The sequence below is a fragment of the Euleptes europaea genome, chromosome 19 (genome assembly GCF_029931775.1).
Source record: "Euleptes europaea isolate rEulEur1 chromosome 19, rEulEur1.hap1, whole genome shotgun sequence".
Classification (NCBI taxonomy): Eukaryota; Metazoa; Chordata; class Lepidosauria; order Squamata; family Sphaerodactylidae; genus Euleptes; species Euleptes europaea.
Window position 1 is genome coordinate 7,404,957 of NC_079330.1, and position 15,320 is coordinate 7,420,276.

General features: G+C 47.4%; 1 protein-coding gene across 1 annotated transcript; it reads right to left on the reverse strand.

The window, feature by feature from the left end:
• Positions 1–3,710: 3,710 nt before the first annotated feature.
• On the reverse strand, positions 3,711–14,842 carry TMEM52 (transmembrane protein 52). Its single transcript, XM_056865524.1, has 5 exons — positions 14,612–14,842; positions 11,626–11,675; positions 10,036–10,080; positions 5,345–5,514; positions 3,711–4,126 (listed from the first exon to the last, which is right to left on the reverse strand). The coding sequence occupies exons 1-5, from the start codon at positions 14,840–14,842 to the stop codon at positions 3,711–3,713; spliced, it is 912 nt and encodes a 303-aa protein (XP_056721502.1).
• Positions 14,843–15,320: the final 478 nt, after the last annotated feature.

A 15,320-nucleotide genomic window follows, 5' to 3' on the forward strand; every position in this document is an offset into this window, starting at 1 on the left:
TGAAAGAAAGAAAGAAAGAGAGAAAGAGAGAAAGAGAGAGAAGAGAGAAAGAGAGAAAGAAAGAAAGAAAGAGAGAAAGAAAGAAAGAAAGAGAGAAAGAAAGAAAGAAAGAAAGAAAGAAAGAAAGAAAGAAAGAAAGAAAGAAAGAAAGAAAGAAAGAAAGAAAGAAAGCTTCCAGGGATAATTGCCATTGTAAAATACCAAGAGTTGTAAAATACCAAGCGTTGTAAAATACGCAATTGCTGAGGGCACTGGAAATTCTCCTCATCTGAGAAGGAAAAATATGAAATACCAGCAAGGGCCCCCATCTGAAACTGGATCTCTCTGGGGAAAATACAAGCCCCCAATATGGGCCGTACTAGTCACAGGGTCCCGCTTACGGGCGACTGATGTTATTTTCAGATGACCTTTTCCATTTGGCTGTTAAATCTGCACGTTGTTGCTGTGAGGAATGTGGAAAGTTGGCTTGGCTCAGGGAAAGCCTCACGCGGGGCCTTGACATTTCGGCCCCCATTTGTCCGGTCAGGGCTTCCAAAGGTGCACCTGATAGGGCTGCGGAAGAATGACTTACAAAAGTCAACGCTCCATTTCTTTGTTCTCTGCAGAAGGTACTGGAAGAAAGCATAACTCTGCCTATACCACTGGTTCCCAACCGGGGGTCCGCAGACCCCCAGGGGTCCGCGAGAACTAAATTAAGATCCCCGAAACAAAGTTATAAACCCATAATAAATTAATATTTTCAATTAAAAGTTCTCTATTATAAAAAATATATTCAAATATTATTCTAAGTTTAATGTTTAACTAACAGTTATGATTAAAGTTCATTTTCAGATTCTCGGAGTTTTTATTTTGAACCTTGGGGTCCCTGCACCGAACAAAAAAGTCCTAGTGGTCCCTGGTCAAAAAAAGGTTGGGAACCGCCCTATACGGATAAGCAGAACCATACTATCCGAAGTAGACTTCATTGGGTTGTCTCCTCTTTTGCCACAGAAGCTAAAAAGAATGGTAATGTGAAGGAAAGGGAACTGCTCTGCTACCAATGCTTGCCTTCCTTAGCCCCAGCCTTAAGAAGTATATATAGCCCGTTCAGGTGAAGGATTAAATGTACAAAACAGCAACCACAAACGGTAATTTCCCTGCGACTCTCTAGCCTTCACGTGTCTCGAAATCTCCCTCAGCAAGTGAATGGTAAGGGTCAAATCCCCACCATCAACAAGATGCACAAACCCACTGTGGGCCAAACGACATCAGTAGGGTTGCCGAGCTCCAGGGGGTTAGCAGCAATAGACACTTCTGTGTATATAATAGTTACAACCAAGTTGACACAGAAACAAGCTCTTCTACAAATGTAAGAAATTCTATATTATACCACAACAAATCTAAACATTACACAAGCTTACAAACGCACAAATTACACCCTACAAAATACAAGAAGGACACCTGTGGAAGGAAAGAAAAATTATAAAAAAAGAATTTTATGTAAAATGCAGGTGATACATACCTGTTGCACTTGAAGAAAAAGTACATACCTTTGTGGATATAGGAATATTGTATGTGTTGGTTGCATACCATATTGGATTTTGTAAAACTGTATTTTGTAATGTGTAATTTGTACTTTGCCCTGACCTGGATGGTCCAGGCTAGCCTGATCTTGTCAGATCTCAGAAGCTAAGCAGGGTCGGCCCTGGTTAGTATTTGGATGGGAGACCACCAAGGAAGACCAGGGTTGCTGTGCAGAGGAAGGCACTGGCAAACCACCTCTGTAAATCTCTTGCCATGAAAACCGCCAAAAAGGGTCGCCATAAGTCGGCTGCGACTTGACGGCACTCTACACACACACAATTTGTACTTTTGTAAGCTTGTATAATGTTTAGATTTGTTGTGGTATAATACAGAATTTCTTACATTTGTATAAGAGCTGGTTTCTGTGTCAACTTGGTTGTAAGCTCCAGGTGGTGGCTGGAAATCTCCCACTATTACAAGGAGATCTCCAGCCACCACCTGAAGGTTGGCATTGAAGTGCCTCCCCTCTCCAACCCCTGCCCTCCTCAGGCTCCAACCCCAAAATCTCCAGGTATTTCCTAACCTGAAGCTGGCAACTCTAGAAATCAGAGATCAACTACCAGAGGCCACAATGTCATTTAACCTTTAAAAAAAAAAAAAAGGCATAGTAGAGGGGCAGGATGGGGGTGTTTCAATGCATTGGGAAACCATAAGGAAAGAAAGGTGTTAATACCCACACTGAACAATGAAGAAAGCTAATAGAAAGAAAGTAGATTCCTTTGAAATGTGGTGTTGGAAGAGCGTGTTACAGGTATCATGGCCCACCAAAAACAAACAAACAGATTCTAGATCAAATCCAGCCTGAACTGTTCCTAGAAACTAAAATGACTAAACTGAGGCTGTCATACTTTGGTCACATTATAAGAAGACAAGAATCGCTGGACAAGACAATAATGCCAGGAAAAGTTGAAGGCAGCAGGAAAAGAGGAAGACCCAACAGGAGATGGATGGACTCAATCAAGGAAGCCACGGCCCTCAGTTTGCAAGACCTGAGCAAGGCTGTTAAGGACAGGACGTTTTGGAGGACATTGATTCATAGGGTCGCCGTGAGTCGCAAGCGACTTGACGGCACTTAACACACCACACACACCTGTTTCCCAACCAAAACAGCTCCCCAGGCAGGCCTCTTTGAGCAGGGAATTACAGGTGGAGGAACCCAGTTATGGGTCCCAATGTCATGGGTGGCTTGGCCCCAATAACAAAGGCTGATTTGCATGTTAGGATAAGGCATGTGAAACAAGGTTCCTGTACTTGAAAAGGCACCGGACAATAATGAAAAAGCCTCCAGAACACAAAATATGGAGAATGGCTTAAAAGCCCCAGGTGCCAGAAACCCAGTGCCGTCCCCGGTAAACAAGGACAACTGGGGTTTCTTTCCTCCTTACGACATCAAGATATGCTGTGTTATATTTCTTAGGAAAAGTACGCTTTATTATTTCCCCCCACACACACACACAAAAAATAAATCAATACAACGAAGTTGACATGCTCATGAAGGCCCAGCAAGGCATTGCTAGATTTCTTCCCTCAGATATTTGTCCAACTCAGTCGGTAACACATACATCCAATTCCAGCTATTATTTTCCTTTCAAGTCCAAGGCAGTTTGTCGTTACATAGCAACGAATTCAAGTACTTCAGCAATTTGCTGGACAGTTCAATCTTCTCAGAAGAAGGTGATGTCAGTTCGTATCTCTTCTCTTTCTTTTTTTACATCCCAGCGTGAGGGAAAACCGTCCCTGTCGATTTCTGTTTAGGCCCAGCCGGCAGCCATTTTGTGCCATTCCCCCTCAGACAGCTCGGATGAAGCGGCTCTTCTCTCTCTCTCTCTCCATGCCACCCTCCCTCACTGCCATGAAAGACAACAGCATTGTCCGTCCGCGTCGAGCCTTGAGGAGATGGACACAACCCATCTCTCACCCGCCGAGGGTATTTTTAACCAGCTGTCACAACGTTTTGCTTGGCGCCCTTGAAGCGGGGATAGAAGGTTATCGAAGGCCATGGGAGACAACTCTCCCACACAACGGATCGCGGCTACGAGGCAGACAACGGGGTCTCTCTTCAGGCCAGCCAAGGACACACGGCTGCACTTCTGACATCATTAGTAGTTCTCAGTGACTTTGCTCTCTTCTGGCCCCACAACAAGGGGCTAAAGTTGTGGTTGTCCTTGTGTGGAAGCTTCTGGAAGCTGACGCCCCATCTCAAGGCTGCTGTCTGACGTCTCAGGAAACATTTGGGGCTGGTTTTGCCCTTCCGGAGCTACCGATCGGGGCTGGTTTTGCTCCTCCGGAGCGACCGATCGGGGCTGGTTTTGCTCCTCCGGAGTGACCGATCGGGGCTGGTTTTGCTCCTCCGGAGCTACCGACTGGGAAGCGATCTTATCTAATTTCAGGCCAGCCGACGGAGTCTCAAGGTAGGGCTTCGCCATCTTGATGGCCTCATCATAAGATGGCGGCAGCTCTATGGCATAGAGACTGTACGCTGGAGGACTCACGAGACTTCTGTCCATCTCCCTGAAGGACGGAGGAAGCGGGATGCTCTGAGGATATTGTATGGAGCTGTAGGCTGCAGAGAGAAAGCACAAGAGCATGTTCATTTGACATATCAGCATGGCAAACGTCCCACAAGAACTCTCTCAGATAGCCGTGGCTCACGAAAGCTCATACCCAGCCAGAAATTTAGTCTTTAAGGTGCTACTGGACTTTTGCTCTTTTCTACTGCTAGTGACACAGCTACCCATCACAATTTTTTTCATGTCACAGATCCTTATATCTCCTCTGAATTACCCTTTACAGTAATTCATACTGCACCTTCCCACAACCCAAGCGTGCAAACACCACTGGCTAAAGAGCTAGCATGTACGCCAATGGTCCTCAATGGTTTCCGGGCACCCACCAAGTGTCTCTAGAAAGTGGCCAACGCCTGGTGGGGCTTTTGCCCAACAAGGCTTCTCAATGGCCACTGGAGATATGATGTACGGTGCAGATTTTTCTATAATGTGGCTTTGGCTGCAGCACCTACCACAGTCATCGTGTGACTGAAGCTAAGATGCAACAGCCATTTTGTGGCAGGCTCCACCTCCTGCGGGTGCCATTTTGTGGCACCACGCTGTATCGGAATTCCAGCGGTGCCCTCAGAGTATTGGGAAGTCGTGGTCTTTTACCTCGATGAATAAAATTTGTAAATATCTTTTGCCACTTAGCCAATCCTTTTGGGTTCAATTCCTAGGGGGAGTGTTTGAAAAAGATAATTTAATTTTGGTAATGCTACCATTTTTTATAGCACTTATTCTGCCTATAATTGTCAAATATGTCTTGGTCCATCTTTTAATGTCTGTACAAGAATTTGCAACAAACACAGGCCCCGACCAATGTGTGCGTGTGTGTGTTAAGTGCCGTCAAGTCGCTTCCGACTCATGCGACCCTATGAATCAATGTCCTCCAAATGTCCTATCTTTGACTGCCTTGCTCAGATCTTGCAAACAGTGCTGTAATTTTAGTTTCTGTGTGTTTTTTTCTTGTTTTTTTCCCTTCTTTGTTTGTTTTATGTATTATGTGTTCCTGTGTTTGTGGTTGTGATTTATCTATATCTGTTAATAAAATATGGTAAAAAAAAAAAAAAAAAAGAACAAGGTTGGGGACCCCGATGTACGCCAATCCATCGCATCTCTACTGCTCACGGCAGCTGGCAAAAACGTCAGCCTTTCCCGGGTTCAGAAATTTCATTCCGAATGGTGGAGACAAGACCGTCGACCCCCCCAACGACAGGTTTCCGTGTACTCACATGTGACAGTGCTGTGAGCGGTGCTGTCGTGGTCCATGGGGATGGCAGTGAGGTCGTGGGCTTGCGGGGGGAACGTCTGCACCGGGGGCCGCTTCCTGCGGCAACAGAACTTCACGCAGCTGGCGCCGATGCCACACATCAGCAGCAAAAACACGGTGAGCATGATAAGCCTAAAGAAGAGGGGAATGCCACATCACTGATTAAGCGCACGTCACTACAATCCTGTCGTTAACGCTTGGCCTATAAACAGTGCCCTGCATCCAAAGTCCCTCTGCAACCCTTCCAATAAACTCCGTCAAGTAGGTCAGTCTTACTAGCCCCATTCTTTGTTCTTCAGGTTGAGACTAGGTTGCCCAAGGACACAGGTAACCCTCTCTTGTCCCGAACATGTTGCAGCCGGCCATTTATAGACCAGGAAATCAAGTTAGAGCGGAGGTGGCGTGGTCGGAAAGGTGACTGCGGACGTCATGGAGGGAGATGGGCGGTGCATTGCCAATGGGGTAACTAAAAAACCGTAGTCAAGCGAGCTACAAGTGGTATAGTCCTTCCCCAAGCAACCATATGCTTAACACAGGGGCTATGGCTCAATGGTAGAGCATCTGCTTGGCATGCAGAAGGTCCCAGGTTCAATCCCCGGCATCTCCAGTTAAAGGGCTTAGGCAAGTAGGTGATGTGAAAGACCTCTGCCTGAGACCCTGGAGAGCTGTTGCCGGTCTGAGCAGACAATACAGACTTTGATGGACCGAGGGTCTGATTCAGTAAAAGGCAGCTTCGTGTATTCAACATTCTATGCGCAAGGATGTTTTTCGAAAAACTCAGTAGAGGATAGGGTTGCCAGGTCCCTCTTTGCCACCGGCAGGAGGTTTTTGGGGCGGAGCCTGAGGAGGGCAGGGTTTGGGGAGGGGAGAGACTTCAATGCCATAGAGTCCAATGGCCAAAGCAACCTTTTTCTCCAGGGGAACTGATCTCTATCAGCTCGAGATCAGTTGTAATAGCGGGAGATCTCCAGCTAGTACCTGGAGGTTATTGCTGTATTCCGTATGGAAAAATACCAAAATAATAAATAAAATTACAAATAAGCCTTATTTCCTTTTTACTGTATGTTGTATATACTTCATACAAACACACAATCATTGGACTTCTCACATACATAGACATACAGATTTACAAATCTGAATATATAGGCATAATTTGCCCTTGCAGTTTTTCAAGTCTGGCATAATAGAAAAATTGGCAATTATGCCAGACTTGAAAAAACTGCAAGGGCAAATTATGCCTATATATTCAGATTTGTAAATCTGTATGTCTATGTATTTGAGAAGTCCAGTGATTGTGCTTGTATGAAGTATATACAACATACAGTAAAAAGGAAATAAGGTTTATTTGTAATTTTGTTTATTGTTTTGGTATTTTTCCATACGGGATACCGCAGTACCTGGAGGTTGGCAACCCTAGTGGAGGACTCGCCATATACTCTGTCATGGGCAGAGTCCACTGTTTTTTCCTGCACTACTGTTCAGATGAACAGAGGTAGCAGGACGGTAACGCGGTTCTAAGCCAGCGCTTTCGATCTTCCTAAGGGGCAAAACCCCTCACCTGTTTTCTATTCTCCTCCCTCCCATTATACACTAGTTATGAACATCTGCTTATCACAAAAGAAAATCACCCAGCCCTCATGGCATACAGTTGAGCCATACATTCGCAGGGGCGCCAACGGATGTTGACAAGAAAAACAAATACTCTCCGCAAGGTCTGAGATTAAGCGTACTCTGGATACTACGCTGAGAACGGTTGCACAATAAACACTGTGTAATTCCACCACGTCCTTTCGCTTCGCTTGTTTAAAGTTCTCAAGGTGTGGCTGCCCTTTTTGGCAACGGAGAATGAGAAATCTAGGACATGCCCTTGAGGTCGGTCCTTCCTCCGGTTTACGTGACCGAACAGGTCTGGTACGGGCTGCTAGCGCAGGCAAGTACGTACACAGATTGCAGGGGGGAATGAAACCTAATGGTGCGGTAATTGTGAAACCAATATGGCTTTATTTTTCCATTAAAATTTAGGGGAATATTCCATCAGCGTGGTGTAGTGGTTAAGAGCGGTGGTTTGGAGCGGTGGACTCTGATTTGGAGGACCGGGCTTGGTTCCCCACTCCTCCACATGTGCGGTAGAGGCTAATCTGGTGAACTGGATTTGTTTTCCCTCTCCTACACACAAAGACAGCTAGGTGACCTCGGGCTAGTCACAGCTCTCTCAGAGCTCTCAGCCAAACCTACCTCACTGGGTGTCTGTTGTGGGGAGGGGAGGGGAAGGTGATTGTAAGCCGGTTCGAGTCTCCCTTAAGTGGCAGAGAAAGTTGGCATATAAAAACCAACTCTTCTCCTTCTTCATCATGCAACACACACCCATCTCCAGGCTATCGACAGTCCGGCAAGGATACAACCGTGTCTGTCGAAGCTGGGTTTTGCAATTTCCGCCACCAAAAGCATCACAAAGCACCCCCGCCCCCCATTATGCTGTCGCAACACCCTGAAAATAAACAAGGAAAGGGCCACAGTCCTTCCAACTTTGTTGCTTTGTCAACATCCCTTCGACAAAATACATACGCAGCTCGGTTGGAATTTTATAATGAAACGCTCCGTGCGAGAGGGGGGTGGGGGAGCAAACATGATGTCATCCCTGGCCGTGCCGAACATCCCAGATTTCTTTGCAAGAAATCCAGGGAGGGGAAGATCGCCGGCAGCCCTGCCCGCTCCTCGAGGCTCCGAGCCGTTCACAACACAATCCATCTCCCTACGCTAAGTTAAATATTGTTTATTTGCACAGACGGGGAACCTGGAATTAAGAGGCCAGAATATGACCCACCGACATCCTACCAGCCCTTGAGTCGCAGGCGTGGCAGGGACGGGGGAAGCCCAAGACACCTAACAGCTAAAAGGTGTTAAGAACTTCAGGAAAGGCTTGCCGGATCAGACCGGTGGTCCACCTTCCCCAGCTTCCTGTCTCCGAGAGCGGTCAATCAGAAGTTACTGGGAAGTCCTCAAAGAAGACGTGGTGGCCACAGCCCTTCCCCATTTACTGCCCCTCCACGTAATTTCTGTTCAAGGTTTTATGGACCCAACCTCCAGGAATTTATCTTAGACCCCTTATAAAGTCATCTCCGTTAGCGGACATCTCACAGTTTTAGGGCAGTGAGTTTCAGAAGTTAATTGTGCGCAGCGCAAAGAAAGTACTTCCTTTTGTGAGTCCTGAATCTTCCCTGGGTGATCCCTGAGTTATGAGACAAGGAGAAAAGAGTTCTCGCTATCTGCTTTCTCCAGGGACTGCTGTATACGTTAATTCATCCCTGATGATACTTTCTACCCAGCTATCACCAAGACATGGTTTAAATCATACACTTGACGAGATAAGAGAGCCCCTGGAGAATACCAAGCTATTCCTGGGGTCTGCAGGGTCACCTAGTTGCCTCATCCTGCAACATTTTACCACATCAGGTATCTATGTAGGAAGCTACCTTACAGCAGATATCAGACCACAGGACTCCCCATCTCAGTATTGTTTGGTCAGATTGGCAGCAGCTCTCTGGGGTTTGAGGCAGATCTTTCCCAAGACCTGCTGCCAGAGATGTTTGAACAGGACATACCAGGGACAGAACCTGGGACTTTCTGTGCACAAAGCGGGTGACCCACCAATCAAGCTATGGATTCCCCCAACCCCCAACAGTAGCATGCACAGATGAAATTTATGGCCCATTGGCCCTTCTAGCCAACTAGACATCCCAGAAGTGGAGGTGGCAGAGATTGTACCAGGGACCTTCTGCACGGCGAGCAGATGCTCTAGCACGGAGTCACTGTCTGTACCTACCTAGAGAACCAGCTTACCAAACTGCTAGATGCACAAGGTCCTCTATTACCACCGTGTAAGCCATTGATTGTATACAGGAGTATTTAGTTTTTGCCTACTGGCCACTGTGAAGATAAATTTTGACATTTTGTTGTAAGCGGATCAAAATCCTGTAACGAGCCCAGCCAGATTCTCAGACCTGCATGCATTTTCTAAATGAAGCAAGTCCGCACAATCTCTTGTTTTTGCGAATCTGAGCTGCTTTTAAGAAATTACTTTGCCTTTTTTATTTTATTTTCTGCTAGTTATGGGAATGGGCAGGGAAATAAGTTACAGAACAAGTTGGTGGGGGGGCTATGGCTCAATGGTAGAGCATCTGCTTGGCATGCAGAAGGTCCCAGGTTCAATCCCCAGCATCTCCAGTTAAAGGGACTAGGCAAGTAGGTGATGTGAAAGACCCCCGCCTGAGACTCTGGAGAGCCGCTGCCGGTCAGAGTAGACAATACTGACTTTAATGGAGCAAGGGTCTCATTCATGTATTCATGTGACAGTAAAGACCCCAGCCCAAACTTCTGGGAATCTTACTGAGCAGCCCTTGTGGTTTCCCCCTCCTCCGAAACCTACCCAGTTTTAAGCATAATCCTTGCAACAGTGAGAACTAGAAACTTGGGCCATTCTCTCAGTCAAGGAAATTAGAAGTGAAAACGTTCCAACATGTGAAGGGTCAAAGTCACTCCATCCTGCTGCTTACCCAGCCGGAAAGGCGCGCGTGTTGCCACAACGGATCGGGCGCTTCCCTCAAAACATCAGAAAGTGACGCTTGTAAAGACCCAAGACGAAACTGAACTTACCAGACATACCACAAACTGGTCCAGCTCCCAGTCTGCTGTGCACACCTGCCAAAGGGAAGTAAGGACACGGATAAGCACTTGGGTCAAGATCCTTCATGCACACACCTCTCTCCAAAGCTAAATCTCCTAGGAATTTGTACAAAACCTCCCGACGCGCCAACTCAGTTTCTCACGATGGCTATAAAAGCAAACAAGCAGATGGACCGTTTTGGAAATCTGAGCTCATCTACAGCAACGGTGCTAAAAAAAACGGGCACGGAAACCAAATGGAGAAATTGATTTTTTCCCCCCAAACTGGGTTAGCTAGAAACTAAGCTATGTCTTTTCAAAATATTGAGAGTCTTTCTCCCACTCGGGACCACACCAAACCCGCTCTCCCTTGCCACCAAATTCATCTTTGCCAATTATTTCCATCAGCCCAAAATCATCTCTGTTGATTTATTTGCTTCTCAAAATATTTTCCTCTGTTAAATTAGAGCATATCCTCAGGATATTTGCGCCTTTCAAGAAAAACATTATTTTCAGAAAATAATTCCAAAAAGGAGGCTTTGACCCTGTTCACTTGCATGATCTCAATAATTCTTACGACAGCCTTACAAGGCAGGCCAGCGCTATCCCCACATTGCAAGTGGCGGCTGAGGGAGAACGGCCTAATTGAAGCGCCACATTCATTCAGAAGTTAACTAACAGAAGAAGAAGAGTTGGTTTTTATACACCGATTTTCTCTACCTTTAAGGAGTCTCAAACTGCCTTACAATCGCCTTCCCTGCCTCTCCCTGCAACAGACACCTTGTGAGGTAGGTGAGGCTGAGAGAGTTCAGAGAGAACTGTGACTAGCCCAAGGTCACCCGGCAGGCTTCATGTGTAGGAGTGGCGAAACCAACCCGGTTCACCAGATTAGAATCCCCTGCTCATGTGGAGGAGTGGGGAATTGAACCCGGTTCTCCAGATTAGGAGTGGTGGACTCTAACCACTACACAACACTGGCTCTTAGCGGCAATCTTAAGCAATAAGCTCTATTAGGTTTTTAGCCAACTCCAATTCCAAGGTAGCTCAGGATGGAGCACAGGGCTCCCAAAAAAAATCCTAAATCTTCATAAAGATCTTAACAAATCTGAAATATCAAGGAGTGTTGTTGTGAATGCATCTATTGACCAGCATTTTTACAGTGCATTCCAAAGGCTCAAAGCCTTCCCCACAGTTGATTCCGGTATGCTCTGAAGCAGGCCACAACCATCCACCTGCACACTGCAGACAGAAAGCAGTTGCTTGCTTAAGGCCATCAGGTGAGTTTACAACTGGGGCAGGACTTGAATAGGGACCGTCTCATTTTAGGCCCGGTTCACACATGCAAGAGAATGTCCAGGCAGAATGGCCTGAACGTCTTCAGACCGCAGCTAATAAGATTCCAACTTTGCATTTTTTTTAAGCCTCCAAGGAAGCAGAAAATGATATCCGCAGGGAAAGTGTTTCCCTTTGGGTTGGCTTTCTGTTTGCAGGGAGCCTTCCACATAAGAGAACCCTCCGAACTGCGATTCACAACGTCGCTTTCAAAGAAGGCAGATTTTAAACAATTTGCTTCTTACTTACTCTTGGAGGCTGTGCCCGTGACAGTGGACATTGGCAACCGAAGGCATCACCTGGGCAAAGGAAACAGCAGAATTTAATACAAGAACAGAGGAGAGAAGCAGGAAAGTCCTGGTGCTTCAACAGAGCACCTGGGCACCCATCTATTGCTTGGCTCTTGGCGTAAAATGACCCTGCCCAGTGGATTAAACCAAAGGTTCATTTAACGCAGTGCTTGGCCTGCCGACACGTCTCTGGAAGTCCACCGACAGGACACAACAGAAACAAGCCATTCCTCCACAGCAGCTGAGAATTGAAGGTTCACTGCTCCTGAATATGGAGGTTCCATTTTTTTATTTTTTATTTTTTGCCATCATGGCTAACAGGCCTCTTAAAGAATTTCCACAACCCTCTCCTCCTCCTAAAACGGCAGGCTGTTCGTATCGGGTTGGGGAAGGCAGAAGGTTCATTGACTAGACTCTGAAGAACCACCTAGCAGCACCTGTCGGCTGCAGAGATTCTTGCCAGCCATGATGGATTGCGGAAGTCTGATCCACCAAGGCGCTTCCCATGTTTTTAATACAAGGGAGTGCAGATTCCCAGACTTGTTGCGTCTTAACTGTTAAGAGATCTTGAGACCACAATCCTGCTTTCAAAATTTAACACACTTCGGTGGGCCGCAGGGATTCTAGAACAAACCGCAGTGTTACTGTGCCTGAATGCGGCCAATGAGTCAAATTTGCATGCTCACAGTCCTACCGCATAAAGGGCTATTTATCATCCCACCACAGAAAGAATACCCAAAAACCCTTTCAAGACCTGCAAAGATTTTCCGAATCTACGCTTATGAGCCAGGGAATCTCCATCTAGCTACTCGCCCCTCCTCTAAGGACCCCTCAGGCAGCATACGAGGGTCTCCCCCTCCTCTCTCCACACAACAGCCTTGCAAAGCGGGCTAGGTTGTGAGTGTGCCACGGGGCCAGCTTTTATGGCAGTGGGGATGTGAAGGCAGTTGTGTCAGATGCTCAAGCCACTACTGACTGGGCCACAAACAAACTCCAGGGCACTAACTAACTAATTAACTAACTAACCTGAGCCCGACCTTCAGGTTGGGGAGGGCAGGGTAAAAATGCAATAAATAAAAAATAACCCGCCCACACACACTCCCTTCCCAACTAGACCAGCAGCTAGAAATGACGTCTTACCAAGAGAATCCAGAGCCAGAGTATCTCCGGCATGACTCCATTTCACAAGACGTCAGCAAATATTCTGATCCCAAAACAGCAAGCCTGGATTCCAGTTAGTTTATTACCTTCATTTGCAGTTGCCTTTAATTGACACTCAAGATGGAGATTTTCCCACCCGCTTTCGAATGTGCCTGCTTGCTATTAAGAAATGCCGCAGGATTGCACCCACAAAGAGAAGCCCCTTGGCGCGTTATGTATCCCAAAATCCTTTTTTCTAAAAACCCAGTAGCTGCTTTAAAACAGAGATGCCCGCGGAGAGTTACTCCAGTCCAAACCAAAGGAACTCAATGGAATAACTCTGCATAGGATTAGTGTTAGAAGCTGTAAACTGTCTTGACATTTTGGGCATTTATGCACGGGAGGTTTTGCCCTGGATTTGCCACTCTCTAGATGCACCTTTTCCCCATCCCAATTCTCAACACTCTGCATGGGGGCTTATTGTTGAGTTGTGAGCATTCGGATGGGGAAAATGTGCATCTAGAGAGCGGCAAATCCAAGGCCAAACCTCCCCTGCATAAATGGCCCTTCTATGACGAGTGAGCACTATGGAAAGACATCCGATTTCTTCTATCACAAGCGAACGCTGCATTAACGTATTTTAAAAAAAGAGTATCGTGAACGTTTTTGTAGAAGGCGATGCGTTTTTGCCCCCTTTCTGATCTGCACACCCCCCTTTCACGATCCCGGATCTCCATTTGGACGCTCGCCAAAGAAACCCAAGAAGAATCCCAAATATCACAGGGAAGCGGCAGGGCACATGACCCCACTGCAGAGGCCGAAACAAAGGGCCAGCCGGGCTGGTGGTGGAGGAGAGAGATCACAGGCATTAATGGCCATTTACGCATGGGAGGTTTTGGCTTGGATTTGCCCCTCTCTAGACACACACTTTCCCCACCCAAATCCCCCAAACTCAACAATAAGCCCCCCTGCAGAGTTTTGAGAACTCAGATGGGGAAAATGTGCACCTGGAGCAGGGGTTCTCAACAAAGGCGGAATTCCCCCCGGGATGGTGGTGGGAATTTTAGGGTTGGAGGGAGACTGGGACCACTATTCAGCAAAGTGTGATGTCCTGTAGATTATGTGAGATCTGTAAAATTGTAGCTTGTTTTTAATTCTGAGTTAAGAGTGTGGGGGGGAATTATATTCTGAACAATGGTGAAAGGGGGGGGAACGGAACAAAAAAATGGTTGAGAAGCACTGATCTAGAGAGAGGCAAATCCAAGGCAAAACCTCCCGTGCATAAATGGCCTAAGAGAACTCAGATGGGGTAAATGGGCATCGAGAGAGAGGCAAATCCAAGGCAACAAACTCCCATGCGTAAATGGCCTTAGTAGAAGTCAGATGGGGGGAATGGGCATCTAGAGAGAGGCAAAAACTCCCATGCATAAACGGCCTTAGAGAACTCAGATGGGGGAAATGGGCATCGAGAGAGAGGCAAATCCAAGGCAACAAACTCCCATGCGTAAATGGCATTAAGAAAATTCAGATGGGGGAAATGCGTATCTAGAGAGAGGCAAATCCAAGGGAAAACCTCCCATGCGTAAATGGCCAAAGGGCCTCCTCGTTCCAAGCGCTCTTTGCGGCTGGGTAGCCGAGCGGCAGCCCCAAGACCCATGCAAGTCCTTTCCAAGGCTCCTAGCCAAAAGGAGGGGAGGAGAGAGGGCGAGGAGCCCCCGCCACGTCCCTCTCCAGATCCCTTCCACCCCTTCCCACTTGGGCACGGGGCAGCGCCCTGCAAAGACAAAGGGCCCCCCTCTACTCACTCGCAAGAGGGCCAGCAGAAGCAGCTGGCAGGGGCGCTGCAAGGCGGCCATGGGGAAAGCGCAGGATCTGGCGCGGATCCCGGGGGTCCTCCCTTCTTCGCTCGCGAAAGGGGGGGAAAAACCCCTCCGTGCGGCGCTCCTGCGTTTGAAGCGCGGCCGGCCGCGCCGAGTAAGGGCTCTCCGCGCGGCCCCGCCCACCCGCCGCTTCCCACGCCTCCTCGGGCTCGCCATTGAGAAAAAGGAGACGCCTGGAGGGGGAGGGGGTGGGTTGGGTGCCGCCCTCCCAGCGCTGGCCGCGGGGCCCTTGCCTTTCCAAATGGAGGAAACCCGGGGTGCAAAGACTGGACCATCCCGGTGGTTTCTTCTTCTTCTTTTTTGGGGTGTGTGTGTGTGTCAAAACCATTGCAAACCTCCAGGCCTTTGCAAAAACCAAGATGCAGGGCATTCAGTATCCCATCCAAGAGTCCAAATAGGTACTCGGTCTCAATGAAGTTGAAATCAGAAAAGGGCCAGAGTCCAGTCGCACCTTAAAGACTAACGACAATATTTTCTGGTAGGGTGGGAGCTTTCGTGAGCCACAGCTCACTTCTTCGAGTGTACACAATATAGTGTACACCTCTAGTGTACACAATATAGATAATGCGATACACTAACACAGAGACCAGCACAATGCAGCCGATCAAATAAATATACATTCAAGTTAACAACC